This window comes from Xyrauchen texanus, chromosome 29, assembly GCF_025860055.1.
Source record: "Xyrauchen texanus isolate HMW12.3.18 chromosome 29, RBS_HiC_50CHRs, whole genome shotgun sequence".
NCBI classification, from domain to species: domain Eukaryota; kingdom Metazoa; phylum Chordata; class Actinopteri; order Cypriniformes; family Catostomidae; genus Xyrauchen; species Xyrauchen texanus.
Window position 1 is genome coordinate 23,300,279 of NC_068304.1, and position 15,471 is coordinate 23,315,749.

General features: G+C 45.3%; 1 protein-coding gene across 3 annotated transcripts in view; it reads left to right on the forward strand.

The window, feature by feature from the left end:
* The window catches only part of mctp2a (multiple C2 domains, transmembrane 2a), a 95,934-nt gene that overhangs the window by 21,058 nt on the left and 59,405 nt on the right, over positions 1–15,471 (forward strand). For all 3 annotated transcript variants that reach the window (XM_052097345.1, XM_052097344.1, XM_052097343.1), the window contains 3 exons: positions 5,607–6,300; positions 6,698–6,757; positions 7,155–7,269. In XM_052097345.1, the coding sequence (XP_051953305.1) occupies positions 5,650–6,300; positions 6,698–6,757; positions 7,155–7,269 (826 nt within the window). In that variant the 5' untranslated portion in view covers positions 5,607–5,649. The remainder of the gene's footprint in view (positions 1–5,606; positions 6,301–6,697; positions 6,758–7,154; positions 7,270–15,471) is intronic.

A 15,471-nucleotide genomic window follows, 5' to 3' on the forward strand; every position in this document is an offset into this window, starting at 1 on the left:
TTGCAGTTGTACTGCGGTGCTATTGCCGTACCAGGCGGTGATGCAGCCAGTCAGGATGCTCTCTACAGTGCTGGTGTAGAACCGTGTGAGGATGTGGTGGTTCATTCCAAACTTCCTCAGCCGTCTCAGGAAGAAGAGCGCTGGTGAGCCTTCTTCACAGCGGCCTCAGTGTGGGCCGGACCATGTGAGTTCCTCAGTAATGTGGACACCGAGGAACTTGAAGCTGCTGACTCTCTCCACGGTGCTCCATTGATGGTGATGGGGCTGTGTTCTCCGTCTTTCTTCCTGAAGTCCACAACAAGCTCCTTGGTTTTACTGGCGTTGAGGGAGAGGTTGTGCTCCTGACACCAGCGTGTCAGAGTGTGCACCTCCTCTCTGTAGGCTCTTTCATCATTGTCAGTGATCAGACCTACCACCGTCGTATCGTCAGCAAACTTAATGATGGCATTGGAGCTATGTGTTGCCACACAGTCATGTGTGTACAGGGAATACAGGAGTGGGCTGAGAACACAGCCCTGCGAGGCTCCAGTGTTGAGGGTCAGTGATGAGGAGGTGTTGCTGCCCATTCTAACCACCTGGCGTCTGCCTGACAGGAAATCCAGGATCCAGCTGCACAGCGAGCTGTTTAAGCCCAGAGCCGGAGTTTCTCATCAAGCTTGGAGGGCACTATGGTGTTGAATGCTGAGCTGTAGTCTACAAACAGCATTCTCACATATGTGTTCCTTTTTCCAGGTGGGAGAGAGCAGTGTGTATTGTAGATGCAATGGCATCATCAGTGGAGCGGTTGTTGCGGTAGGCAAACTGCAATGGGTCCAAGAGGGGGCAGAACAGAGCAGATGTGATCTCTGATTAACCTCTCGAAGCATTTGCTGATGATGGGGGTCAGAGCAACAGGACGCCAGTCATTTAAGCATGTGATTATAGCTTGCTTCGGTACAGGCACAATGGTTGATGTTTTGAAGCATGTGGGGACTACAGACAGGGAGAGGGACAGATTGAAAATGTCCGTAAAACACCAGCCAGTTGATTCGCGCACGCTCTGATGACGCGGCCGGAATGCCGTCTGGACCCGCGGCTTTACGGATGTTCACCCGTCGGAATGATCGGGTTACATCCACAACAGAGGCGGAGAGTGAATCAACCTCTGTAGCGTCAGCAGCGAGTGCTCTCTCCGCGAGGCGGTGTTACTGTCCTCAAAGCGAGCATAAAATGTATTAAGTTAGATCCGGGAGAGATGCAGCGGTGTTCATGGCGGAGACTTTATTCCGCTTGTAGTCCGTGATTGTGTTAATTCCCTGCCACATACTTCTAGAGTCAGTGGTGTTGAACTGGCCTTCAAGCTTGTGCCTGTACTGGCGTTTAGCTGCACTGATAGTGTTACGGAGGGCATAACTGGCTTGTTTACGCTCCTCCGTGTTAGGAGAATTAAAGCGGAGGTCCGCGCAGTGAGTGCCGCGCGAACATCGCCGTTAACCCATGGTTTCTGGTTGGGGTATATCCGTATAGTTTTGGTCGGAACAACGTCCTCTACGCACTTCCTGATGAAACACGTTACGCTGTCAGCGTAAACCTCGATGTCGTCATCAGAGGCGGACGGAACATCTCCCAGTCCGCGTGATCAAAACAGTCTTGTAGCGCAGAGTCTGATTGGTCCGACCAGCACTGGATCGTTCTGAGGGTGGGTGCTTCCTGTTTCAGTTTCTGCCTGTAAGCGGGCAGAAGCAGAACGGAAGAATGGTCCGATTGCCAAATGGGGGCGGGGAGGGATTTGTAGCCTTCCGGAAGGGAGAGTAACAATGATCCAAAACCCGGTCCCTCGTGTGTTGAACTTTATGTGTTGGTGGTATTTTGGGGCGATTGCTTTGAAGTTGGCTTTGTTAAAGTCCCGGCAACAATGAACGCAGCCTCAGGGTGCTGCGGTTTCCTGCTCACTTATACACCCATACAGTTCCCTGAGTGCCCGGTCTGTGTCGGCTTGCGGGGGGATGTACACAGCTGTGATGATAACCGCTGTGAATTCCCTCGGCAGCCAGAATGGTCGACACAGAAGCATGAGATATTCCAGATCAGGAGAGCAAAAAGACTTGATGAAATGTACGTTCCTCTGATCACACCATGATTTGTTGATCATAAAACATACACCACCACCTCTGCTTTTACCAGAGAGGTCTTTCGCTCTGTCCGCTCGGTGCACGATGTCATTGTGAGGACGCATTGTGAGGACGCATTCAGCACGATGTCATTCAGAGGACGCATTTTAATCATAAATAACCTAATTGCTTCCTCTTTATGGCACAGGCTGGCATGTGTTGACCCTCCCGCACATCTGCTAGCCAAAGTCCAGGCGATTTTAGTGGATTTCTTTTGGGATAAGCTACATTGGGTCCCACAGAGTGTGCTCTTCTTGCCTAAGGAGGAGGGCGGACAAGGTTTAATACATCTACAAAGCAGAGTAGCAACTTTTAGGTTGCAGTTTGTACAAAGACTTTTAATGGGTTCAGTTGATTTTAAATGGTGTGCAGTTGCTTATGTGATTTTAAATCATCTTGAGAGTCTGGGACTGGACAAAACTCTGTTTTTAATGGACCCTGTAAAATTGAACACTTCTGGTCTTCCAGTCTTTTATAAGAACATTTTTAAGGTTTGGAGTCTTTTTATTGTTGAGAAGGTGGAGAGTTCAGAGTCTCTTCATTGGCTTCTGGAGGAGCCGTTGGTTCAGTGGTGCACGACTGGATGTGTCTGCCGATGGTCTGTTCCCGGACTGAACAAGACACTTATTGGCAGTAAGATCACTACTCTGGGCCGACTACTGGAAATATCAGGAGCTGATTTCCAGAATGAGGCGGTAACGGCTGAACGTTTAGGCATCAGATCAACCCGTGTAGTAGCACAGCTTTTAATGAAATGGCAGACGGCTCTGAAAGACTCAGAAAGAGCTTTACTGATGGACTATAGCAATGATGTCTGCACTCCAAACCCTGAGGACTCTTTCCCTTGCTTGCTGCTTTCTCTGAACCTGGAGGAATTCTCTGGGTTTTTTAAAAACTGTTGAATCCTTGTGTAGAGACTTCTTTTAAGCACTGGAAAAGTTTTGTACAAATATTGTGTTTTAAATTTCAACAAAAGGATGTTAAATAAGAAAGTTGATACTCCATGGCGTGACTTTTTTAAATTGTGTGATGACAGTAAACCTGAGTGGAGAGCACTTTATAAACCACCGTTACACAAAAAAACATGTGATCTGCAATGGCGAATCCTTCATGGCGCTGTTGCTGTCAATGCTTTTATTTCAGTTTTAAACCCTGAGGTTGGTGATGCTTGTCCTTTCTGCACTGAGAGAGAAACCATCTTTCATGCTTTTGTGAACTGTGTCAGATTAGTGCCTTTATTTTTGTCTTTACAAAATATTTTTCAGAGTTGTAACGAAATGTTTTCTACTGTTTTATTTATTTTTGGTTTTAAATATGTGATGAAAAGGAGAAATGTATGCCAGTTGCTCAACTTTGTTTTAGGCCAAGCGAAACTGGCCATTTATTTAAGTAGAAAGAAGAAAGTTGAGCGGAATGTAGAGCAGAATGTAGCTACTGTGTTTTTACATCTGTTACAAGCAAGAGTTCTGATTGATTTTAACTACTACAAACATGTGGACGATCTTCTCACTTTTGAAAATATTTGGTGTCACAATGAGGCTTTGTGTTCTGTATTTGAAGGTAATTTGGTTTTCACACGCTTATGATTTGTTTTTGTGCTTAAATTTATTTATTTTATTATTTTATTTTTTGTTTTTTTGTAATTTAAGTGTACTCTGAATTTGTTTGTAATAAAAGTTTGTAAAAATTCAAATTCTCTCTCTCTCTCTCTCTCTCTCTCTCGCTCTCTCATGCACCTGACATATTTCTCTCTCAGTTTTAATTCATAATAACATTTTACCAATATTACCAATAATATTTGTTTTTAATTTTGAGTTGGAATTCTTGCATTTGAAAATACATTTGTAATGAAGAAAAAAAAAAGTAATAACTGGTTGAAATTATTGATAGGAAGTAATACACTAAATTATCTCAAACATAAATTACGATTTACTTGTATATGGGTTAATATGAAAATATTTACTTTTGAAGTATGAGGAAATTAGTAAACATGTTGTCTCATCAGATCTAACCACTAATGCTTTGAGCTGCCAAAAATGACAAAACCAGGAACCAGTCCAACACACCTCCTTGAAAAATGCACCTTGTGTTTTAAACAGTAGCATTTTTGTTGTGGTGGTTTAATGAAGTTTGAATAGACATGATGCAGTAAAATGTTGGCTATATTGCATGGCACAACAGAAGTCTGTTGCTGCAATACCAGAATAAATTCACTAGCGTTTTTGAGCAATATCACAGTTCCACCACAAAGACAAACATGTGGTCTAAAATGTGAAAATGTAGCCAGCATTTTTCCTGCTTACTCTGCAGTCGATGTGTGCCGTTGTATTCAATGCATGCGCTGTTACATTTCAAAAGTGTAAACCCTTTGAAATGATCTGTGTTTTTGCTTAAATGGCTCCTAAAATGTAATACACATTTTGTCTAAATCATTACTATGCACACCTTTATTACATCAAACAAGCATCACACAAAAAAGAGACCTGTTTTGCGCCATTTCTTTTTTCAAGAGAAATTAAACAAGAACAACAGAGATACCATATGCTCAAAAAGAACTGCTGAATTTTATAGGACTAAAAGGGATCCAGTAAGATGGCTAAATATGGTTTTCTCTCTTAGTCCAACATATGGCATTACATATGTGTACATAACATTTGTTTCTTTGCTGAAAAGTGGGTATCATTTCAAGATCAGTGTGTAGAAACCTTAACAAGTGACGCAAAATGCTAGGATGACTGTTTTAAAGGCTATGTATATCTTTTGTGCCTGGTAACATAAGTGTTAAAACCAGTGATAATTAGTGTCAGAAAAACATACACATGAACATGAGTTGTGTTTTTAAAACTTATTTTCTGCTTAAAGACCTAGACTGTGTATAATTCTTCAGACATCAAATTGACATAATGAAAAATGACCACAGAATGTCAGGTTATAAATCTGTTGAAGGTCAAAAGAAGTTGCATAGCTGTATCTAAAAGCACAGTTATCAAAGAAAAAATAGTGGCTTCAACAAAAGAGGTTTTGTAACTGTAAGATGTGACACATCTATTTATAGCCCTGCTACAGGTGCATCCTGATGATGTCACCAGCAGAGGCTATAAATTCTAGTCAATTTCATTGACGTTTTGCACACATATTCACCGCCGGTCACTCCTAAAGCGCTAAATCAGCGCAGCATCAAAGTGTAGCTTTTGATAGGGAACAGATGTTTAAAATCAATGAATGTATTTAATAATCAGTTAACCTTATGTAAACATTAATCATGAAATATACCAAAATAACTGAATCAAAACATTCCAAATCATTCATAATATTTAATCATTTTCAGAGCACACATTTACACTGCTTCTCAGATTGAAGTAATTGGTCAAAAATGTCTCCTAACTGTTATGTAGGTCAGAAAGTTTTTGCAAATGTTCACTGTTTAACACAGTTTGTTTGCCTTTTGTTTGGCAGTTGTTTTAAATTCAGCTGAAGTTTAGGATTTTCTACTATCACAATGGAACACAAGAAGAGAGTATGGCCCAAGCTGAAGATAGGGAAGTTGGGTCTAGGGAAGAAGAAGACTCCTCTGAAATACAGGAGGAGTGTGTCGGTACCAGACTTCAGGTTTATTCCACACAATATGCCAGATTTGGAGGATAATTCCAGGACACCTGATCAAGGCACCATCTTCTTTGAAAACTTGATAGTTACTGATGATATGGATGACATGAGTGTCTTTTCTGATCAGTTTACGGCCACTGACATACCATATTCAAACAGCCCAGCACCATCAGAGAGATCAATGCCTGCAGACTTTCCAGTTTCAGTAGAGACCACAGCAGATAAAATCTCAGACCGTCCAAGAAACACCACATGGTACGTAGAGGATTTAGATGCAGCTCCCATACCTACAAACTGGGCCTCTGTATCAGCAGAGAGAGCATCACCTGCTCTGAAACCAAAAGATCCCAAACTAGTTGCAGCCCTTTGTAGAGCCAATGCAGGAAGACAAACACCTACTGCCCATGCCTCAGAGAGTGAAATCTCAGCATTGGCCTCCACAGAGTCACTCAGCACTACTTCTGAGGAGCAGATCTGGCATACTGACCAAGAGACATTTCCATCGGAAATGTTCATTATCGGGTCGGCTGAAGACATGGAAGAGGTAAGTAATCACAAAGTTCAATATTCATTCTGTAGTCAAAAATACCACATAGTCAATCAGTTTTCTTTGAATATGGCATGGTGCCAAATGTTTTTATTTAATAGCGTATCATTATCTGTTACATTGGACACAAATTATTAATGATTAAAATTATGATTTTGATCTCCAAGAAGTGGATTTGGGATAAAATGTTGATGCAGATAATGATGCAGATTAGGGTGATTTGTATATTCTATTATTAGGCATCAAAAATGCCTTCAGACCATCAATATTAATGCATGACTGAAAAATTGTAAACATTACTTTGCCTCTGCTATACTCAAAAGCAGGCACACTATAGTGCGGACAGAGTGATTTAAAACTTTCTTATTCAAGACATCTTAATCTCTCCCTTCAGGACATTCCTAATGAAACCAGTGACTTTGATACCCTTTCCCTTCCAGAACAAGAACAGAACGTGAGTACAGTATTATAAATATAAAGACAAAAAAATAAAACGATATTTAATATATATATATATATATATATATATATATATATATATATATATATATATATATGTTGTCTTGATGTGGGGAAATGGATTTGTCAATTCTGTCTAAAGATTGATACACTTTTATGTTATTATTTCCATCATGTACAGTAGTTTCTCCACTATAACTATACTCTTGAATAATATCCATCCATCTTTACCCCAGTCTTTTCACCTTCCCTGTCTCTTGCTTTCTAGAATTTTGTCTCTCTCCCCCTTTTCTGTTGTTCTGTTTAATTCACAAACTGTATATCATTATACAGTGTTCACACAGTCCCTCAAACACATGTACAAACTAAAGTCATTACACTGTACTTTTCAGATCATCTCAGGAGGATTAAATGACAGTCAGATTTCTCTAGCACTGCAGAAGGTCCATTATCTCCTCACTATCAAGCTAATTGAAGGCAGGAACCTGGTTGTCAGAGACCGCTCAGGTATTGGCTTCTGAAACACTTTCTAATACAGATGATTGAACTATTGTAACACTGGGTGGTGTAATTTACTCAGTGGCATTTTAAGGTAATCTAGGCCAATGTTTCCCCCAAAAATGTGTGCCACGGCACACTATGTACGACAAAACAATTCTACAACACAACAATATCCCACATAGGCTAACCATTATTAATATTTCTCCTTTCAAGAACTTGTCCATGTTCTCTGTCTGTCTTAGTAGCATGTTTACTTGTAATATTTTACATACAGTGCTTGCATTAGACTTTCTAATCATCTGTCATTTTGACAGACAGGGTCGTAAAAATTCAGTCATAATCTATTATTACCAGCCATTTTTATTTTTATATTTTAATGATAATAAGACATTTAATTGCTTTTATTTTCATTCACATTTTCATTTTTAATCATGAATTTACAGGATGAGCATATAGCAGATTGTGCATTTATTTTTTTATTGATGAAGAGAACAGATGAACAACAGAGACACCACACAAAGCAAATTAATGTTTTTTTCCCCACAGTGACAACAGAGGCCAATAAAACACGACATATGAACAATGCAATATTACAAAAAACAAATACGATTAAAATATGAACAAAACACATAAAAAATTTACTGAACAGAACTCAATCAGCAACTAAACCTTCCTCCTGGTCCGCATTGACTTAAACTGGGTGTTCGCCTGTGCGTAATCAAACGCATCAAGAGAGACTGATGCTGAGGCAATTGTCATTCTTTTTTGCGTCTTTTCCTCAGACAGACAACTTCTCGTGGCAGTTTTAATTTGGTTCTGGAGGCTGAACCAAGTGTCAAGCTCCGCATCACCCACCACATGACAAGATTTGCAGAAAGCGTCACAGAGGGGGAATTTTACGAGTTTTCCACATAAAAAAGCAGGGGGGTGGGCACAATAAACATTGAAAACATGTATCTGGAAGAGAGAGAAAAAGCGTTTGGTTACGTATGTAACCTCCGTTCCCCGAGGGAGGGAACGACACGTTGTGTCGGAGAAGCGACACTAGGGGTCTCTCTTGAGCGCCGATATTCACCTCTGACCTATTGAAAAGGGCCAATGAGAGTTGGCAGTCAGTATTTGCATACCCCGGCCCCGCATACGTGTATTTAAGCGGGGCAAATACGGAAGTTTAGTCAGGATTTTTCTGAGGAGCCGGAAATGGTCCGGCCACAACAGTGGCTCGGTTCAGCGACATGGCATAAGAAAGACACAACTTGTCGGTCCCTCCCTCGGGGAACGGAGGTTACATATGTAACCAAACGTTCCCCTTCTGTCGCTCTCTCCACGTTGTGTCGGAGAAGCGACACTAGGGGACCCATTCCAATCTTGCCATGTGCTGAACCGTGTACGTGAACTGCCGATACAGAGACGGGCAGGGATTCATCCAGTGCCACGCATCGTCTGTACCTGGCTGCACGTACCCTTCCCCAATGCCCCATACGAACATTGGGATCCTTCTAGTTACCCTGAGAGGGGAACAAGGCGATGTTTGCCAACATGGGAACGGGCCAGCCTGGCTGGGCCTCTTTTCTCTCTATGTTTCTCACATAGAGCAATCACGGCCGGGGCCCTTACACGCATATAGGGAAGGGGGTCTTACCCAGACCCTGCGGAGACCACACCTGCCCTTTTTCTTGGGGAGGAAAAGTGGTAGACACGTCACACGGCCGTCTTAGGGCTCATGTGGAAAGTATGGTGCGGTGGTAGATCCAGCCTCGAAAGGGGGGAGTTGCTACAGCACGGCGACCAGGCCAGCTGTAACTGCCTAAGGGAGACACGGGGGTCCGCTCGTAAGGGGACAGAACCATGGAAATACACACAGGGGGAGTCCGAGCAGGAGGCCTTACCTGTGGAGCACCTATACCAGTACAGGGTAGCCATCAGGGTACCCGCAGTGGCTTGGGTCGGCGAGTTCCTCCGCTGAACCGCGGACCCGGAGGGCTGGGGAGGAATCGACCAGGGTCCCGACTCGGAGTGGGGCGCCCTGGGAAAAAAGACGCACTACTTAACCTTTACGTCAGGAAAAGGGCGCTGGGCGCAAGTGATCCACCCGGCCGGTCGGTCTACGTGTTACCGAGTTCTACGGGCTCGGACCTGACAAAACACGAGATGCAACCGACTCAACGCGGAGGTTGTAAAACCTTGCGAAGGTGTTGGATGTTGCCCAACCCGCGGCTCTACAGATGTCTGCTAGGGAGGTGCCCTTGGCCAGTGCCCACGAGGATGCAACACCCCTTGTTGAGTGAGCTCGGACCCGCAAGGGTAGGGGCACGGCCTGGGTGTGATAAGCCAGTGTGATGGTGTCGACAACCCAGTGGGCGAGCCTCTGTTTGGAGATGGCATTCCCTTTCTGCCGTCCCCCAAAGCAGACAAAGAGCTGCTCAGAGCGTCTGGTGCTCTGTGTGCGGTCCAGGTAAATGCGCAGGGTGCGCACTGGACATAGCAACGAAAGGGCTGGGTCTGCCTCCTCCCAGGGCAGCGCTTGCAGGTTCACTACCTGATCTTGGAATGGTGTGGTAGGAACCTTGGGCACATAGCCCGGTCGCGGTCTTAGGATCACAGACGTATCTGCCGGACCGAACTCCAGGCAAGTGTCGCTGACAGAGAACGACCCTCTGATAGAGTCCCCGACCCTCTTGATAGAGGCGAGCGCGATCAGCAGGGCTGTCTTAAGAGAGAGGGCCCTGAGTCCAATTGATTCAAGCGGCTCGAAGGGGGGTCTCTGGAGTCCTGCTTCTTCACCGCGGAGAACTGTTGGGCGAAATCCTCGACAGTGTCGCCGAAAAGGCCAATCTGGGAGACAGGTGCGTCCAGAAAGCGGTTCTTGTTGGCCTCACGCATCTCGACCAGATTGAGCCAAAGATGGCGTTCCTGGACCACTAGGGTGGCCATCGTCTCTCCGAGTGCCTGCGCTGTGGCCTTCGTCGCTCTCAGGGCGAGGTCGGTCGCTGAGCGCAGTTCCTGCAGCACATCAGGATCAGGTCCACCCCCGTGCATGCTTCTGAGAGCTTTGGCCTGGTGGACTTGCAGGAGGGCCATCGCATGCAGGGCGGAGGCAGCGCATCCAGCCGCACTGTAGGCTCTCGCGTTGAGCGAGGATGTTGTCCTACAGGGCTTGGATGGGAGTACGGGGCGACCACGCCAGGAGGTAGGGGTACCGGGGCATAGATGGTGCGCAACTGCCCTATCAACCTGGGGAATCACCTCGTATCCGTGGCGCTCTCCGCCGTCGAGGGTCGCACCCGCTGCCGCCCACAAATCGCCCCCAGCGCCAACCGCATCGTCCTCAATCCCGTGGGAAGAAGAAGCAATGCGGGGTGCGGCTGGGGTGGCTTGCTTTCTATTGAAAGCAAGCCGCGACCGCAACGTGGTCATGGTCATGTTCTCGCAGTGAGAACATGAACCATCCACAAACGCCGCCTCAGTGTGATCGCGGCCCAAACACACGAGACAGCGCCTGTGGCCTTCTGAAGCGGAGAGACTTCTACCGCATCCAGGAACGACACAGGGGCGGAAAGGCATCTTGAAAAAGACGCGTCCTTAAAAGGACGTTCAACGCCGCTGTGTTTGCTCTTTTAGAGAAATTTGCTGTTTTAAAGGAAATCACTCTTTTAATACACAGTGTGTGTGTGTGTGTCTGCGCTGTCGAAGCGCTCAGGGGCAACAATGCACGCCGTGCAAAGTACAGAGAAAGCCGCTGTTGTAGCCGTCAAATCCAACAGCAAGCAGATCGTCAGAGATACAGGAACGTTCAGGGTGTGTATTCTCGCAGCAGACTGCAAACAGACCATCGGCTCCGAAGAAATTTTCTGACTAAACTTCCGTATTTGCCCCGCTTAAATACCCGTATGCGGGGGTGGGGTATGAAAATACTGACTGCCAACTCTCATTGGCCCTTTTCAATAGGTCAGAGGTGAATATCGGCGCTCAAGAGAGACCCCTAGTGTCGCTTCTCCGACACAACGTGGAGAGAGCGACAGAAGGGGAACTTGCAGTTGCTTTGATAGCAGAAAGTAATAAAATTACTCGTTTATGTTTAGGTCTAAGCATTTTTTTGGTGAATTTAAATTTGTCCAATAACTGGGCTCTTTGATATTCTTAAATGGCTAGGTAGCATTTAATTAAAAGAAATTATGAGACATTCAATGTCTCTTTACAATTTTGGACAGTTTTTTTATTATTTCTTGTTGCTTAGTACATTCATCTTTCCCTCGATCCTGACTAGTCTCCCAGTTCCTGCCGCTGAAAAACATCCCCAGAGCATGATGCTGCCACCACCATGCTTCACTGTAGGGATGGTATTGAGCGGTGCCTGGTTTCCTCCAGACATGATGCTTGCCATTCAGGCCAAAGAGTTCAATCTTTGTTTCATCAGACCAGAGAATTTAGTTTCTCTTGGTCAGAGTCCTTCAGGTGCCTTTTGGCAAACTCCAGGCGGCATGTCATGTGCCTTTTACTGAGGAGTTGCTTCCGTCTGGCCACTCTACCATTTAGGCCTGATTGGTGGAGTGCTGCAGAGATGGTTGTTCTTCTGGAAGGTTCTCCTCTCTCCATGGAGAAAAGCTGGAGCTCTGTCAGAGTGACCATCGGGTTCTTGGTCACCTCCCTGACTAAGGCCCTTCTCCCCCGATCGCTCAGATTGGCCAGGCGGAAGAGTCTTGGAAGAGTCCTGGTGGTTCCAAACTTCTTCCATTTATGGATGATGGAGGCCATTGTGCTCATTGGGACCTTCAATGCTGCAGAAATTTTTCTGTACCCTTCCCCAGATCTGTGCCTCTATACAATCTTGTCTCGGAGGTCTACAGACAATTCCTTGGAATTCATGGCTCAGGTGGACTCCAGTCAAGTTGTAGAAACATCTCAAGGATGATCAGTGGAAACAGGATGCACCTGATCTCAATTTTGAGTGTCATGGCAAAGGCTGTGAATACTTATGTACTTGTGATTTTTTTCATTTTTTATTTTTAATAAATTTGCAAAGTTTTCAAATAAACTTCTGTTATGTTGTCGTTATGGAGTATTGTATGTAGAATTTTGAGGAAAATAATGAATTTAATCCATTTTGGAATAAGGCTGTAACATAACAAAATGTGGAAAAAGTGAAGCGCTGTGAATACTTTCCGGATGCACTGTATTGATCTAATATTGTTCCCCCATTCTCGCACTGAACCTAGTGCTACATTGACGTTTGCTACCACTAGCATACTGTGGCAAGTGGTACCTTGTTGTTAGTCTACTGTAGTTTGGTGGCTTGTAGATGTCAACTGCTAACATAAAAAAGAATAAAAAGTTATTACGATTTCCACATTTAGTACTCAAGTGGGTGGCAAGTTTAATTGCTGAACTTTGTCAAATAATTTTATTTTGTCCATAGTGTTCCAGGTGTAAGCTAAGCACAACAGTATGCTGATAATCTTGTATAACAACATTCTTATTGAGAAGTTTTGACAATCAGATAAAAATGTTCCAGGCATCACAGCTTATTCTATTTATCTGTGATTCCTGATTTGATTCTAGAATAAAAAATGAAGGGTTAATTCTGCACGTGAATGACTGAAACTAATTATGTTCTGCTCCAAAATCATCAAACAAGAATTTCTTCTAGGTCCAGGAACTAGTGTATTATAACTATCATAAAATAACTACTATGTTGGAAGTAAGCAACTTCCGATATTTTTTGTACACAGAGGAACACATTTATTTAGGTTTGGGATCCTTGTGAATTCTAAATTCTTCAGATTGTAAAGGTTGTTCAAATTGTTAATTCTTTAGTCAAAATTGAAAGAATGTACTAACATGACATGAGAAGTTAATAGCTTGTACAGATTGAAAGCTAAAATGTATTGTCACACAACACAATTATGAAATATTTGATGTTTAATACACATTTACATGAGAGAGATGTGGACAGCTACAGCTCCGATAACAGCTTTATGTATGTGGACAGGGATCGAGAAGTTTTTGGCTTGAATTAGAATAATGTAGCATTAAATGAAAGAACATTTGACTCTATCCTTCACATGTGAGCTCATTCGCACAACAGATCACCAACGCCTTCTTTGTTTGTGGTTCTTATGAATGGACTGAAGCAGGGAGAACAAAACCCATTAATATAGGAATGTTACTGAGTTACTCCAGCTTGCCTGGTCTTACCAAAGCAGTAGAATGTGGTCAGACCAGAATGTCTTTCTTTATCTTTAACATGTCTGACATACTCCTTTCCACAACACTATAACATTGAAGAAAACGTCTAGGTTACGTAACCTCCGTTCCCTGATGGAGGGAACGAGACGTTGTGTCAAAGAAGTGACACTAGGGGTCTCTCTTGAGAACCTTTTGCATCTCTGATCTATGAGAAAAGGCCAATGAGAAATTGGCAGACAGAATTTGCATGTCCCGCCCCCGGACATACGGGTATAAAGGGAGGGAATTTTTATGAGGAGCCGACTATGAGGTTCGGCCGGGAGGACACAACGTCTCGTTTCCTCCATCAGGGAATGGAGGTTACATCCGTAACCTAGACGTTCCCCGTCTGTCGCTCACTTCGACGTTGTGTCGAAGAAGCGACACTAGGGGTCCAATTTAAATCACGCCATGCGTTGAGCCATGTACGTGTACTGCTGACACAGGAGCGGGCAGTTATTTTACATGCCAAAGCGACCAACTGTGCCAGGCTGCACGCACCCTTCACCAACGCCCCATAAAATAGTCAAAGCCTTCTGGTTCTTTACCCCCCCGACAGGGGGGAACAAGGTGACGTGCCAAGCATGGGAGCCGGGCCGCGCCAGCCGCACCTTTTCTCTCTCTGTTTCTTTCATAGAGTTAAAGCAGCTGGGGCCATCTTAACGCTATCATAAGCACTCGGGGAAGGCGATCTTTCCCAGTTTTCCTATTCTTTCAGGGGGGAAAGACCCTGCGGAGACCACACCTGCCCAGACTGGGGGAGGTAAAGAGTGGTGAAATACATTACATGGGCTTTTAGGTCACATGTGGAAAATGGCGCGGTGGTAGATCCTACCTCATGGGGAGGGAGGAGTTGCTACAAACACGGCAACCGGGTGTCCGTGATGACTGCCCAAGTGAGACGCGGGTCCACTTGCATGGGGACCGTACCACGGAAAATACGCACGGGGGAAAAGTCCACATGGGAGCCCGTCCTGTGGAGGACCTATTCCAGTACAGGGTAAATTGAGTACCCGCATTGGTCTTGGTCGGCGAATTCCTCCGCTGAATTCACGGACAAGAGGGCTAGGGAGGAGTCATCCAAGGAGCCGAGTTTGTGGGATCTCCTGGTGAAAAGGTGCTCGGTATTACCTCAGCGGAGCGAAAGGGCGCTATGTGCAAGCGGTCCACCCGGTCAGTTTGTCAGCATGTACTGAGTTCTACCGGCTCGGACCTGAGAAAACACAGGTGGAAACCGACTCAACCCTGAGACTGTAAAATATCGCAAAGGTATTGGGTGCTGCCCAACCCGCTGCTCTGCATATGTCTGCTAGGGAGGTGCCCCTGGCCAGTGCCCATGAGGACGCAACACTTCTTTGTGCATCGAGTATGCACGGACCCGCAAGGAGGGGGGGCACGGCTTGGGTGCGATAGGCCAACGTAATGGCGTCCACTACCCAGTGGGAAAGCCTCTGTTTGGAGACAGCGTTCCCTTTCCGCTGTCCAGCAAAGCAGACAAAGAGCTTCTCAGAAAGCTTTGCATGCGGTCCAAGTAGATATGCAAAGCACGTATCGGACACAGCAACGAAGGGGCTGGGCCTGCATCCTCTCGGGGCAGCACTTGCAGGTTCACTACCTGGTCCCTGAAGGGAGTGGTGGGAACCTTGGGCACATAGCCCGGTCGCGGTCTTAGGATCATGTGAGTGTGTGCCGGACCGAACTCCAGGCAGGTGTCGCTGACAGAGAACGCTTGCAGGTCCCCGACCCTTTTGATGGAAGCGAGCGCGATCAGAAGGGCCGTATTCAAGGAGAGGGCCCTGAGTCCGACCGATTCTAGCAGCTCGAAGGGGGGTCTCTGAAGGCCCGAGAGGACCACTGAGAGATCCCAGGAGGGGAACAGGCTCGGCCGGGAGGATTTTATCCTCCGGGCGCCTCTTAGGAACCTGATAACTAAGTCGTGCTTACCCAAAGACTTGCCGTCTACTGTGTCGTTGTGGGCTGCAA